The 15,418-nt window shown below is 43.4% G+C and overlaps 1 protein-coding gene across 6 annotated transcripts in view; it reads left to right on the plus strand.

Moving 5' to 3' along the window:
* WDR27 (WD repeat domain 27) overlaps positions 1–15,418 on the plus strand; it is a 246,079-nt gene that overhangs the window by 116,906 nt on the left and 113,755 nt on the right. For all 6 annotated transcript variants that reach the window (XM_073022250.1, XM_038001231.2, XM_038001226.2 and 3 more), the window contains one exon: positions 8,090–8,188. In XM_073022250.1, the coding sequence (XP_072878351.1) occupies positions 8,090–8,188 (99 nt within the window). The remainder of the gene's footprint in view (positions 1–8,089; positions 8,189–15,418) is intronic.

Below are 15,418 nucleotides of genomic sequence, written 5' to 3' on the forward strand. Positions count from 1 at the left end.
GTCTTCTGAGAATAGTTTACTTTTTTGTAAACTAAAAATTCAGTATCTGAAGAAATGTGCAGAATACTCGGAAAATGTCATTTCTGGAATTATTTTCGAAAGCAAAATAAGTGAGCATAATATGACAGTTGATTCCCCTGTGGAAAATGTCGCTACCATTGTCAAGTTTCAGGAGTGCAGAACTCACTTCTGTTTGTAATTCTTCGTCCCCTTTCTTGTGTGGGGTTAATTTGGGTAAAGGGAAACGAAGGTCACATGTTAGGAACTCTGTGAAAGGAAGAATGAAAGAAACTTCATCCTCGCAGACGTGGCTCAGCAGAATTGCAAAATAGTTGTAATGAATCGGTGTAGTCCTGCTTCCAAAACACTTCGCTTCCTCAGTAGTACATTCAGTCCCTTACCAATTTTTGTAAAAACATTTTTGAGCAGTTAAGCATTATTCCAGCACCCACAGATTTATGCCACATCGTCATCTTTTGCCTGAAAACTATTGCTTCCTTTTTTCTTGCTCCTCCTCTCAGGACTTCTTGATTTGGTTCTGGCATGAGATCTACCTACACAGGTTTTATTTCCAGCTCTGTTTGTTTTCTGAATATGTCTTAGCCTCAGCTCGTTTCTCTGTGGTGGCTGAAGTGCTTCATGACTCCAGTGAGTACCTCTAATTAAAATGTTTCTTTCACACATGGATTGTGGTTACATTGAATCATTTGCAGAGCTGTTCATTACCATCACTCTATGGCTTGTTGTCCTTCTGTATTTATTGACACTGTGTAGGATCACAGCATAAGAAACCTACTAAAATATTTCTGATATTTGGGCTTCCAGTTGCTGTGTCACGTGTAAAGTTGTCATGATCAGAAAATTCATGTGCCCCAAGATTCCCTGGACCAAAAGATGTTTCATTTAATTCCATTCTCATTGAGGGAACAAAAGACCTTTCCTTGATAAATTTTACCTCGCCTCTTGCCACTATATCATGTCATTCTATGTGTGTTTTGAGGTTTCATGCAAATGGAAGCCACCTGATCTCAGGAAGCGCTTTTCAAGAGGTGAGTGGCCGTGGAAGGCTGCCTGCCCTCAGCCTGGCTTCCTTGTCTATGGAACTGGGACAATAAAAGTGTTTTCTTCATAGTGCTGCCAAGAGGGTTACACGAGAAAATTTATATAAAATTCTTATCAGAGTGCCTGACAAAAAGTCAGTGTCCAGTAAGTTCTTGCTGCTGTTAACCTCTGTATTTTATCGTTGGAAATAATGGATGGAAAAGAGATTCAGTCATTATAATTTCCCTTATTTGTTTAATCTAAACAGCAGACAGGAGTTCTGAAGAAATTCAGAAACCCTTTGATATTAAATCAGTCCTGAATGAAAAATAGCAAAATAAGCGAAGATGGTTTTGGAAACACCTGTGAGATTAGAGGGAATTTGAGGATGCCCTGAGCCATGTGTGAATGGGAATTGTCTCTGGCAGCCCAGTGAAATAAACAGCAAAAGCTTAGAAAACTCAGTTTGGAATCTCAGCACTGAGGCTCCGTGGCTGTCCTGGTAAAGTGCTCTCTGCCTGTCATGGTTTCTTCCATAAAAAATGGAGATTGCGATAAAATAGGGATGCACCTTGGTCCATTTTTGTAAATGGTTTATGTAACAGTTGTGTTTTGTAAATAGTGACACACTGTGTAAATGTTAGGGTTACCCTCACCCAGTGGTTCCCAAAGTGGGGTGCCCTGGACCAGCAGCATCAGCCTGACCTGGGAACCTGTTAGGAGTGCACATTCCCAGGCCCCATGCCACCCCTTACAGCAGCAACTGTGGCAGAAGAAAATAAAATGTAGACATTTTATTTCTCCACTTTCCTTCAAAATTCAGCTGACTCTTGAACAACATGGGTTTGAAATGCATGGGTCCACTTATACATGATTTTTTTTTCAACAAATACATTAACATTTTTGGAGATTTTCAACACTTTGAAAAAACTCATAGATGAACCACATAGCCTAAAAGTCTAAAAAAATTAAAAAGATATGTCATGAATGCATAAAATATATGTAGATATTAGTTTGTTTTATCCTTGACTATCATAAAATTTACACACGTTTTTAAAAAGTTAAAATTTATTAGAATGTATGCACATTCTCAGTCAAGAGAAATATAAATAAGTGCAGAAATGCAGTATGAAATCATCACTTCATAAACTCAACTGTCGTCCATCCAGCACTACTGTCCTCATTTCATCGCCTTGCTGTTGCTCTTGCGGTGAGCTCAGGAGTTACAAGTATCCCGTAAAACTCTGTGTGATGCTCATCGCCTCTGTGTGAGCTGTTTGTCTCTCCAGTAAATTGTGTGTTGCAGTGAAAGGTGGTCTCTTACGGTTCTTGTGTATTTTTCATTGTGTTTAATGCAATACTATAAACCTTGAATTACACCATGGGGCCCATAGGAAGTGCCCCTAGAGATGCTGAACTTTCTCCCAAGAAAAGCCACGACTTTACAGGAAAAGCTGAATTGGTTGGTATGTACGTAGACTGGCAGGTGGCTGCCATTTCAAGATAAATGAATCCAGTATGAGAAATAATGTAAAAAAAGAAAAGGAAACGCGTAGAGACATGGCTGCAGCTGTGCCAGCAGGCATGAAAACCTTGCACGTTTTGTTAAATCCTTTTAAACCTCATATTGCAAATGCAGCTTTTACGTGGGTACAGGATTGCTATGAGAAAGGCATACCTATAGACTCTAATATGATTCAAGAAAAAGTGAAGTCATTATCGGACAAAGCAAAGGGAAGGTGAAGGATGACTTGATAATTTTAGAAAGAGGTTTGGCTTAAAAAGTTCAAGATAGGGCTGGGCATGGTGGCTCACGCCTGTAGTCGCAGCACTTTGGGAGGCCGAGGTAGGCGGATCACCTGAAGTTGGGAGTTTGAGACCAGCCTGACCCATATGGAGAAACCCCATCTCTACTAAAAATACAAAATTAGCCAGGTTTGGTGGTGCATGCCTCTAATCCCAGCTACTTGGGAAGACTGAGGCAGGAGAATCGCCTGAACCTGGGAGTTGGAGGTTGCGGTAAGCCGAGAACGCGCCATCGCACTCCAGCCTGGACAACAAGAGCAAAACCCTGTCTCAAAAAAAAAAAAAAAAAGATCAAGATAACAGGAGAAGCAGCTTCTGACCAAGAGGCAGCAGCTGAGTTCCCAGACGCCATTAAGGAAATCAGTGAGGGTGGGCACAGTGGCTCACGCCTGTAATCCAGCACTTTGGGAGGCCAAGGTGGGCGGGTCACCTGAGGTCAGGAGTTCGAGACCAGCCTGGCTAAGGTGGTGAAACCCTGTCTCTACTAAAAATACAAAAATTAGCCAGGTGTGGTGCTGGGCACCTGTAATCCCAACTACTTGAGAGACTGAGGTGGGAGAATCGCTTGAGCCCGGGAGGTGGAGGTTGTAGTGAGCTGAGATTGTGCCACTGCACTCCAGCCTGGGCAACAGAGCAAGACGCCATCTTTAAAAAAAAAAAAAAAGAAAGAAAGAAAAGAAAAATCCTTGAGGAGAAAGGATGTCTGCCTGAACAGGTTTTTAGTGCAGATGTAAGTGGCCTATTCTTAGGGAAAAACGCTACAAAGGACATTTATTGGTAAGGAAGAGAAGAAACACCAGACTTAAGGCAGGAAGGGATAGGTCAACTCTACTGGTTTGTGCAAATGCAGCTGAGCTTGTGATTGGGACTGCCCTTACCCATAAAACTGAGCCTTGAAGGGAAAAAAACACCACCTGCCAATCTTTTCATTGTTCACTAAGAAAGCAGGACAGTGAGAACCTTTTCCTGCATTGGTTCCATTGTTACTTTGTCCCTGAAGTCAGGAAGCGACTGCCTTTTTTTTTTTTTTTTTTTTTTTTCCTGAGACAGAGTCTAGCTGTGTTGCCAGGCTGGAGTGTAGTGGTGCAGTCTTGGCTCACTGCAACCACTGCCTCCTGGGTTCAAGCAATTCTCCTGCCTCAGCCTCCCGAGTAGCTGTGGTTATAGGCATGTGCCACCACGCCCAGCTGACTTTTGTATTTTTAGCAGAGATGGGGTTTCACCATGTTGGCAAGGATGGCCTCAATCTCCTGACCTCATGATCCACCCACCTTGGTCTCCCAAAATGCTGGGATTGCAGGTGTGAGCCACTGCACTTGGCCATGACTGCCTTTTAAAGTTCTTTTGATATTGGACAATGCCTCTGGCCACCCAGAACCCAATGAGTTTAACACCAAAGGCATCAAAGTGGTCTTGCCCCCAAACAACTTCTCTAATCCAGACTCCAGATCAGAGGGTCATTACAAATGGAACCCTATGGAAAGGGTTGTCAATGCTGTGGAAGAGAATTCTGATGGAGAGAACATCATGAAAACCTGGAAAGATTACACCATTGAAGAGGCCATTACTGTTATAGGAAAAGCCATGCAGGCCATCAACCCTGAAACAATTCCCACTGGAGAGAACTGTCCAGAGTTGTGCATGACCTCACAGGATTTATGACAGGGCCAATCAAGGAAATCATGAAAGAGATGGTGGATATGGCAAAAAAGGTTTCAAGCTATGGATCTTGGAGAAATTCAAGAGCTAACAGACACCACACCAGAGGAATTAAGAGAAGACCACTTGATGGAGATGAGTGCTTCAAACCAGTGCTGGACAATGAGTAAGAAGACATGGAAGAAGCAGTGCCAAGAAACAAATTGACATTAGACATAATCTGGAAGAAGGGTTCTGATGACTCAGTGCTTTTGATGTCTTTCATGACATGGATCCTTCTATGATACAGGCAGTGAAATGAAAGCAAATGGTAGGAGGATTGGTACCATTTAGAAAATGTGAGAGAGCAAAAATGTCAGGCAGAAATTATGACATATTTCTGTGAAGTTACACCAAGTGAGCCTGCCTGTGCTGCCTCCCCTTCCACCTCCTCCACCTCTTCTGCCTCGGCCACTGCTGAGACAGCAAAACCAACCCCTGCTACTCCTCCTTCCCACTCAACATGAAGACAATGAGGATGAAGACCTCTATGATGCCACTCAGTGAATAATGAGTATATTTTCTCTTCCTTATGATTTTTTAAATATCATTTCTTTTCTTTAGCTTACTGTATTGTAAGAATAAAGTATTAATACATATAGCATATAAAACATGGTAATTGATTGTTTATGTTATTGGTAAAACTTCTGGTCAACAGTAGGTTATCAGTAAAGCTTTTGGAGAGTCAAAAGCTTCGTGTGGATTTTTGACTGTGTGGAGGGCCAGCACCCCTAGCCACCACGTTGCTCAAGGGTCAACTGTATATCAGACATTTATTTGTAGACTTTACTTCAAAACCTGCTTAGTCATTGACAGAATCATTGGGAAGGCCTAAATCTGAAGGACTCATTCTTACATTAAAATAGTTCTTTTTCGGTGATTATTTCATTTGCTGAGCAGAAGCTCTTTAGTTTGATGCAGTCCCATTTATTTACTTTTGTTTTGTAGCCTGAGCTTTTGTTCTGATGTTCAAAATATTATTGCCAAGGTCAATATTAAGGTGCTTTTCCACTATGTTCTCTTCTAGGAGTTTTATGATTTTAGGTCTTTCATCCATTTTGAGTTGATTTTGTGTGTGGCAAAATTGTTGTGTATGGTAAAATAAAGGTCCAATTTCATTCTTTTGTGTGCAGAAATCCAGTTTTCCTAACACCATTTATTAAAGAGATTACCATGTATTAAAGAGATTATCCTTTCCTCATTGTGTCCTCTTGATGGCCTTATTGAAAATTAGTTGTCCATATACATTTAGATTTATTTCTGAGCTCTATACTCTAATTGGTCTGTGTGTTTGTTTTTCTGGCAGTACCACATTGTTTTAGTTACTGTAGCTTTGTAATATAATCTTAAGTGTGATGCCTCCAACTTTCTTTTTCTTTTTTTTCTTTTTTCTGAGACAGAGTCTCACTCTGTCGCCCAGGCTGGAGTGCAGTGGCCGGATCTCAACTCACTGCAAGCTCCGCCTCTCAGGTTTACGCCATTCTCCTGCCTCAGCCTCCCAAGTAGCTGGGACTACACCTCGCCCGGCTAGTTTTTTGTATTTTTTTTAGTAGAGGCGGGGTTTCACCGGGTTAGCCAGGATGGTCTCGATCTCCTGACCTCGTGATCCGCCCGTCTCGGCCTCCCAAATTGCTGGGATTACAGGCTTGAGCCACCGCGCCCGGCCAACTTTATTTTTCTTAAATGAAAAAGCAACCTATGGAGTGGGAAACATTATTTGCAAAACACATATCTGATAAGGGTTTAATATCCAAAATTTATAAAGAACTCTTGCAACTCAATAGCAGAAAAACAAATGACCTGATTGAAAAATGAGTAAAGGACCTGGCTAGACATTTCTCCAAAGACAACATAAAAATGGCCAAAAATCTATATGAAAAGGTGCTCCACATTGCTAATCATAAGAGAAATGCAAATTAAAACCACTGAGCTAGCACCTCATACCTGTAAGGATGGCTATTATCAAAAAGACAAGAGATAGCAAATGTTGGTGAGGGTGTGAAAAAAGGGAACCCTGTGCACTGTTGGTGGGAATGTAGGTTGTTGCAGCCATCTGGATAACAGTATAGAAAACAGTAACAATAGAACTACAATATGACCCAGCAGTCCTCCTTTCGGTATATGCTCAAAGGAGAGACAGTCAATACTATGTAAAGTCATCTGCCCTCCCATGTTCATTGAGCATTACTCACAACAGCCAAGCTATAGAAACAATCTAAAAGCTCATCAATGAACACAGATTAATAAAAAATATGATATAGGAGTGTGTGCATATGTCTGTACACACGTACACACAATGGTATAGCCTGCCATTTGCCACAGTGTGGATGGACATGGAGGACATTATGCTAAGTGAAATAAACCAGACACAAAAAGAAAAAGACTGCAGGATCTCACTTCTGTGTGAAATCTGTATCTTAACAAGAGCTCAAAGACACCAAGATAGAGGATGGAAGTGTGGCTAACAGGGTAGACATAGGCAGGGACGGGGAGGAAATGGGGAGATGTGGGTCAAAGGATACGAAACAGCAGCTGCTAGGATGAAGAAGTCCAGGTATCTAATGTGCAACACGAGTGCTCAAGTTAATAAAACCATGGAGTATTAGGGATTTTCCTGAACTACATAGATTTTAAGCTGTTCTTGTTACAAATACAAGTAGCGATGTGAGATGATAGATATGAGAGTCCGCCTCTCTAGTTACCAGTACTATTATCTTCATATCTGTAGGTGTGGATCCTATAAAATCATGTTGCAAACTTCAAATATACACAGTACGCTTAATTTTTTTAAAAACGGGGTTTTGCAGGAAAAGGAATCACCTTTGACACCTTCCTTCTGCTGCAATGTGACGTTGCTGTTACTAGTAGACTTCAGAAAATATTTGTTGATACACTTTGTTACTTAATGATGATCTCATCTCTCAATTCCATCATAATGGTGTCTGATAACAGATTTTGTCTCTAAAATAAACTATTGATAGCAGTTCTGGATACATATATCCAGAATTGTGTCACATACAGTTGGAGAGGAACTTATTTATCAACAGCTATAAAAAAATCTAAGTATTTGAATTGCTCAGATTCTAAGCTGATGAGTAGGAAACACAGTATAGCATATGTACCTATTTCAAGTTTATGGGGGAGGATACAATCGAGTATCTTTTTTTTTTTTTTTTTCCATTCAGTTTGGAACTTCAAGTTAGGGTTGCATTACAGAATCTATACTCCTTCCTTAAAATTAGTCATCAAACATGAGCATATATTTAAAACTGTTCACAGGGTACTATGGAGGCTTTTGATAGTAAATAGAAGGTATGACATAAGTTCACTAAGATGTAAAAAATCTACAAGAGAGAAGGGGAAAAGATGCCTGTTTTATAAGGTTAGTTCCCCAGCTTGGATGATGTTTTGTCAGGCATCTCGGTTGTTGCTGTTGTATTTGATCAACTGCACTAATCTCTAGACAGTCCCTCTGCTCTGTGTAGCATATAGCTGATTCCTCACTCTGAGTTAACATGGCACACCTGCTCATCTTGTCTTGTAGGCTTACGTGTATGAAATGGGCTCGAGCACGTTTTCTCACCGGCTGGCTGGGCACACAGACACCGTCACTGGAGTGGCCTTCAACCCATCCATGCCCCAGGTACAGTCTTGCTGAGTAGGTGGGGCACCTCTGCTGCATACAGGTCTTACGTTATATTTTTGTATCTTTATGACTTTACTTTGGTGAAATCTTCTAATATTTAAGGTTACAGGCCAGTGTTCACTGAGTACAGGGAGAACTTAGGAAATACACTTTAATTGGAGAGAGAGAGAGAAATAAACCTTTATTGTGGGGAAATGCATCTGGAAAAGTTTCTTTTATAATGAAGGTGTTTGCCACTCAGCACTCGTGCATGTTTAATTGAATGAAACGGGAATGTATGGGAAGACCCGTGTACAAATATGGTTACATGGGGCACTAACATGAACACCAGTGCCAGCAAGAAAGCAAGCAGCAGAGCAAGTAAAGAACAGAATTTTGAAAGTTCTTACGGAAAAAAGTTCACAGCATTTCCAGAAACTTTTTTAATTAGAATAAAACATGAAAATAACCATTGCAAATCAATTGTATATAAAAATGAATGGTCTTCTATTAAAATGTAGAGGGAGATTTTTTGTAAAGGATTAAAAATATTAGGTATTGGCCAGGCACAGTGGCTCACAACTGTAATCCCAGCACTTTAGGAGGCCAAGGCGGGTGGATCACCTAAGGTCAGGAGTTCAAGACCAGCCTGGCCAACATGGCGAAACCCCGTCTCTACTAAAAAATACAAAAATGAGCCAGCCATGGTGGTGGGCGCCTATAATCCCAGCTACTCAGGAGGCTGAGGCAGGAGAACCGCTTGAACCCGGGAGGCGGAGGTTGCAGTGAGTCAAGATCACGGCACTGCACTCCAGCCTGGGCAACAAAACGAGACTCTGTCTCAAAAAAATAAAATAAAATAAAATAAATATCAGGTATTAAACTCCAGTGTTTGGGAATAATTTCATTTTGTCTCTTTAAGATTGAGGCTTTGATTCAGAGAATAGCGTCATTATGTGACTGTGTGCTCTGGCCTAGCGCGTGTGATCAGGCGGAACGGCACTCCACACGTGTCTTGTGACCCTGCTCTTCTCCACTAAACAACGTATCGCTGTGGTTCAGGGCATGTTGCTGTGCCTGGCACTCACGCTACTGCTGCTGTATATTGAATAATATTGAATATTGAAAATGAGTAAGTGCATCTTGTGCTGTCATGGACCAGAGCTTCCATCAGCATCACCGCTGAATTCCATCCTTGGCCCTAATTTATCTTTTCAGTCTGCTCCAGATGGGAATTTGAATTTATGCTTTCGTTCCCTATTACAAACAATACTGAGCCGTACATCTTCACGATGCTTCATTCTTCCCATGAGACTGTGCCATGTGCACTGTAAAGGACCTGATTTTCTTGATAATATTTGTGCCATCACCTATTCTGCACTTTTAAAACATATTGTTTTGAGTTGTCGTGTTCTTTTATAATCCTTTGAACGGCATTTGGGCAGCGAGATGGAGGGGTGGTCAGGAAAGAAAGGAAGATGAAAAGTGCCAAAGCTCGACCCAGCAGGGTGGCAGCGGGGAGGGGGGAGTGATTTATGGGGGAGTCAGATGTTAGCTGTCTTGACACTTGAGTATTTGGCATCAAAATGTCTTTCCGCCTGACTGAATTTTTTTGAATACTTGAAAATTTTCAGTGAAAAAAAGGTTGGGTAGGTCTCTATTGCCCTTGAGATTAATGAATAAAAGAAACAAATAGGGGCCGGGCGCAGTGGCTCACGCCTCTAATCCCAGCACTTTGGGAGGCTGAGGCAGGCGGATCATGAGGTCAGGAGATCAAGACCATCCTGGCTAACATGGTGAAACCACGTCTCTACTAAAAAATAGAAAAACTTAGCCGGGCGTGGTGGTGGGTGCCTGTAATCCCAGCTACTCGGGAGGCTGAGGCAGGAGAATGGTGTGAACCCGGGAGGTGGAGCTTGCAGTGAGCTGAGATTGTGCCACTGCAGTCCAGCCTGGGCGACAGAGCGAGACTCTGTCTCAAAATAAAAAAAAAAAGAAACAAATATGGTATAAATATAGTTATAAAAAATAAAGAGGAAAAAGCAACAACTTGTAGTTGTCATGAACCTTCGTGATGAAGGGCCACTAAAGAACAGGCACAAGAAGCCAGCTATGCATATGTATACATCATACTGATTCATTAAGTGTAATGATATCATATACTGAATTATAATTCACTTGGTTCCTTATTTTTAAAAATTTCCTTTCTTTACTGATATTAGTCCACTTTCTTCCACATGTATCACCTCACTACCGTTCTTCTGTTTCCCAGCATTGTCAATCAAACAACTGGAAGTCGTTTTTATTTTCATACATTATATTACAATAATTACTTATCATGATTACAGTAACTTTTAAAATATGTTTTCTGATCGCTTAAATTTTCTCAGGATTGGACAATACTGGTAATTATTGAAGAGACAGTTAACTGCATAAAATTAAGTAAAATTAAGATTTGGAAATAACCACAGGCAGGAAAAGTTTTTGTTAAAAGTAAACATGATAAAGAAGCACTAGGGATGGTGGAACAGGACATCGAAAATCTTCTACTTCACAAAGGCAGTCACAGAAATTGTCAAAACCAGCTTTCTTAGAACTCTGAAAATTAACCAGAGGCTTGCAACAATCCAAAGAGCGTGTATGCAAGAAAAATCCAAGTCTCAGTAAGATAGCAACCTTGGAAGCCTATCCTGCATAATTTAATAAGAAAGGAGAGCTTCCCTTTAAATTGAATACCATCGGTTGGCAAATGAAGTTCTTGTGTGAAGCACAGGTAAAGTTGGAGGTCGTATTTATTTAATACATGATTCCATTTAGAGTATATGAGGGCACTGCTGTTTTGAAGGAAAGATTGATAGTACTCTCCTAAGCATGGTTTATTTTGTTTATGATATAAAAACATACACACAAGGAAAACATGGGAACAAGTGTGGTGAAATATTAGAAGTCTGTGCCACAAACACCAACAGCATTTCCCCTAACAGTTGGATCTGGTAATGAGAGAATGCTAGAGCTGTGAAAATCGGGGAGTGAAATTGGTGACAGCACAGCTCACACTTGGGGGATTGCTACTTTCTTTTTCTTTTTTTTTTTTGAGACGGAGTCTCACTCTGTCGCCCAGACTAGAGTGCAGTGGCGCAGTATCAGCTCACTGCAAGCTCCGCCTCCCAGGTTCACACCATTCTCCTGCCTCAGCCTCCTGAGTAGCTGGGACTACAGGCGCCCACCACCACGCCTGGCTAATTTTTTGTATTTTTAGTAGAGACGGGGTTTCACTGTGTTAGCCAGGATGGTCTTGATCTCTTGACCTTGTGATCCGTCCACCTCGGCCTCCCAAAGTGCTGGGATTACAGGCGTGAGCCACCGCGTATGACCTACTTTCTTTATTAACTATGATCAGCTGGTCAGAATTTTACAGGCTAGGTCCAGACCTGATGCAGGAAATCCCCAAACTGGGGCTTAGCCCAGCAGGGTTCTTGGCTTTGCTCAGGAAAGAATTCGAGGGTGAGGAGGTGGTGACAGAGCAAAGTGTGCAGCAAAACGGTAGCTGCACCGACAGCAGGGCCACCACACAGGCAGAGTGGCCCAGAGCTGCATGCGTTGGTCGCTGGCAAGCATAGTTACACCCACTCTTAATTATATGCTAAATAAGGGGCAGGCTATTCATGAGCTTTCTGGAAAATGGGTGGGAGTTCCAGAACCATATAAGGTCACTTCTGGGTTGTTTCCATGCATTTGCAAACTGTCATGGTGCCAGTGGGAGTGTCTTATGCAGATGAATTATAATCAGTACATAATGAGTAATGAGAGCAACCAGAGAGGGCTTCAGCACCATCTTGGCCCTAGCTGGTTTGGGCCAGTTCCTGTGCTACATCCTGTTTTGATCAGAAGGGTCATGACCCAGGCTCTGGAAACAAGGCCTGCTGACCCCTGCCTCAGACCCCCTGATTTCTAATTTCTGATGGGTAGTTGGTAATGTTCTGTCTCACTCTGTATAAATTTAACTTAAAACATGTATCTTATGATAAATACATTTTTAGCTCCACAGTCATTTCTGCTGCTTTGAAGCGGGCTGTTTTGACAAACAGGTTTAAGGCTCTCTATTCTACCTCCACATTACAGCCTCATCAAATGATCAGACCCTTCATCTATGACTTAAGCACGTTTTTCTTGATAAAATGCAAAGCTGGTCATTGCAGGATGCCATCTGACACCAGGAGTAAGCAGGTTTTGAGAATGGCCAGTTCACTATTGACTGTTGTTACCTGGTGGAAAAATGTCATAGAAGCATGTCTGGTGCCACTGACACCCAGCCTGCGATGGTCTTTGCAATCAGGAGGAGAAACTCATGGAAATCAGCTCACCCAGGTGGCAGACTCTGGCTGCTGCCGCGTACCTAGGGTGCTGGTGAGAGACCTTACATTAGGAACCTGGAGCATGATGATATCTACGGCAGCTCCCACACTTAGTCCTTCATAATACAGGTGTCTATCAGGCTGGAGACGTCTTGTTCTCCCTGAGTCTCTCAGATACGGAATGGTCATTCATAGCATTTGTCCTGTGTATTTTACAAGGTTGCTTGGGAACAAATGATGCTGTGTAAAATAATAACCAAAGCTGCTGCTGAGTGTCCCCCAAGAGCGAGGAGCTGTGTGAGGGTCTTTCCTCATGTTATCCAGTTCTTGCCGGCAGCTTTGTTTGCAGCAGTGTCTCAGATAACAGTGTGGGGATCCAGACAGATCAGTTTATATGCAGTTGAGAGTTTGCACCAGCATCCCGACGACTTCCAAGCCCACGCACTTATGCCCCACTGTGAGCTTCTAGGTAGGAAATCTGTTAAGTGCTGCACACATTTGTAATAAGATAAAATACATTGCTTCTGCCATTTGTATTTAAATATTTATTTTAAAGTTCTTTTTGAAATTGGAAAAAAAAAAAAAAAACCCAATCTAGATAGACTTGCCATTCATCCAGAACCTACGCCGTGTTTGCAAGTCCTTCTGCGCTGAGACAACTTCTGGCCTCTCACATTCATAAGAGGACTTTCTGGAAGATAAGCCCGTGCCACTGTTTTTATATCCCAAATGGCAGCCCACATGGTCGCTATGGATAAGAAAGTAAACTCTGTGCTTATCTTACCGCGTGGGCGCCGTTATTCCGGGACCATGTCACAGTTTCACAGTTGGAGAGCACCTTCCAGCTTGAAATCTCAGGACCCGTGTTTCCCCACTAAGCATGCTCCAGGGTCAGCACTGCGGAGCCTCCCAGTAGGAGGATAAAACACACGTTAGAGAAACGTGTTTCCAGAGAAGGGGAATCAATAGGTGAGAGATGGATGGGGGAGAGAGAGAGAGACAGAGAGAGATGGTTGGAATTTTTTATGTGAATTGGCTCACGCAGTTGTGGAGGCTGGGAAGTCCCACGAGCTGCTGTCTGCAAGCTGGAGTCCAGGAAAGCTGGTGGTTTGTTCCAGTCTGAGTCCAAAGGCTTGAGAATGGGGGAAGAGCTGGGGGGTACTGGTGTTAAGTCCCAGCCCAAGGGCAGGAGACCAGTGTCCCAGCGCGAACAGGCAGAAATGCAAATCGTTTAAAAGCTGCTGCGGCAAATGCCTTTGAGCGACGCTTGGACGCTTCCCGTCGCCGCAGTAACGAATCACTGCCGTGGGCCGCGGAGGAAAAGGCCGATTTCCCGACTGCAGCTCGGTGGTCGGGAGGTTGCCGGGCTCACGGGCTTAGCTCCCCCGGCAGGGCGGCTCCGGGAGAATCCGGTGCTCGGCCTTTTCCGGCTTCCGGAGGCGCCGCCGTCCTGGCTCGGGGCGTGCTCCGTCTTCCGGCCGAGATCCCGTTGCTCACTGCGAGCGTCTCCCCGCCCGTCCTCCACGTGCGGACGCTTTGTCCTTGTCCTGCCCCTGTGATTACACCTGGGACATCCACAGCCATCCGCCGTCTGGAGGCCGCCGACGCAGCCACACCCGCCAAGTCCTCTTTCCCTGGGGGCCACTCTAGCCGCCCGTTCGCAGATGCCGGGACCGTGGTGTGGACATCGGGGGGCGCCATGCCTGGCTCGGCGCGGACGCCTCCGCCTCAGCGCGGCCCTGCCCGGACCCCCGCTCCCAGCCGCCACCTCCGCGTCCCGTTCCCACTTTCTCAGGTCGCCCCTGGTGTCCTCCCAGCAACCACCGGCAGGAAATCACCTGTGGGCGCGGGGGTCTCGTCTCCTCGTCACCACTGGCATCGCTCTTGTGGCCCACGTGGCTCTTTTTTTTTTTTTTTTTTTTTTTTGAGCATATTCGAGAGAATCCTTCTTCCTTACTACCGATTAAGCCAGTTTACATCCACATAAAATACATAACTGTATGATTCACGAGTTTATAGTCACTTAACTGTGTGATTTTCATAATTCTCTGTGCTAATTGTAAACACACCCTTGAGGAAAGTTGCCATCTTTCTTTGTTTCCTCTACTAGAAAGTACCCTGTAAAGTACTTGGTACGTTTTGAAAGATCCTTGAGTTCTAGTCTTGAAAAATAATTTCTTTCCTTTTCCTTTTTTTTCTTTTTCTTTTTTTTTTTTTTTTTTTTGGTGAGACACGGTCTCACTGTTGCCCAGGCTAGAGTGCAATGGTACAATCACAGTTCACTGCAGTCTCAAACTCCTGGGTTCAAGCAATCCTCCCGCCTCAACCTCCTAAGTAGCTGATACTACAGGCGTGCACCACCCCACCCGGCTCATGTTTTAATTTTCATTTTTAATAGAGATGGAGGTCTCACTATTTTGCCCAGGCTGTTCTCAAACTCCTACCCTCAAGCAATCCTCCCACCTTAGCCTCCCAAAGTGCTGGGGACTACAGGTGTATGCCACCATGCCTGGCCTGAAAAAATACTTTGTTTTATGGTAATCTGCATCTTTTGAGTTTTGTTACATGACAGAATTCCCCAAATACCAAAGGCTTTCCTTAACACTCATGGAAGGTCATCCAGTTCTGTCCAGCATCCTCTTCATCCCGGAGCATGGCCGACGGGTGAAGCCCCATCAGACCTGCTGGCCCCTGTGGGACAAGGTGGAGGCTGGCCAACATCCCATACCCCATGATCACACCCACCATGAGGCCAGCCCAGCCCAGCAGAGTGGAGAGTGAGTCCCCTGAGGGTGGGTGGACACAGAGAATAAATATTTCCAAACATGAACACACTCACCACGTTTCATTTTGTAATGTTGACTTTTAGGAGTGGTGCTAATCTGGTGCTAAT

Source organism: Chlorocebus sabaeus, chromosome 13 (genome assembly GCF_047675955.1).
Source record: "Chlorocebus sabaeus isolate Y175 chromosome 13, mChlSab1.0.hap1, whole genome shotgun sequence".
Taxonomy (NCBI): Eukaryota; Metazoa; Chordata; class Mammalia; order Primates; family Cercopithecidae; genus Chlorocebus; species Chlorocebus sabaeus.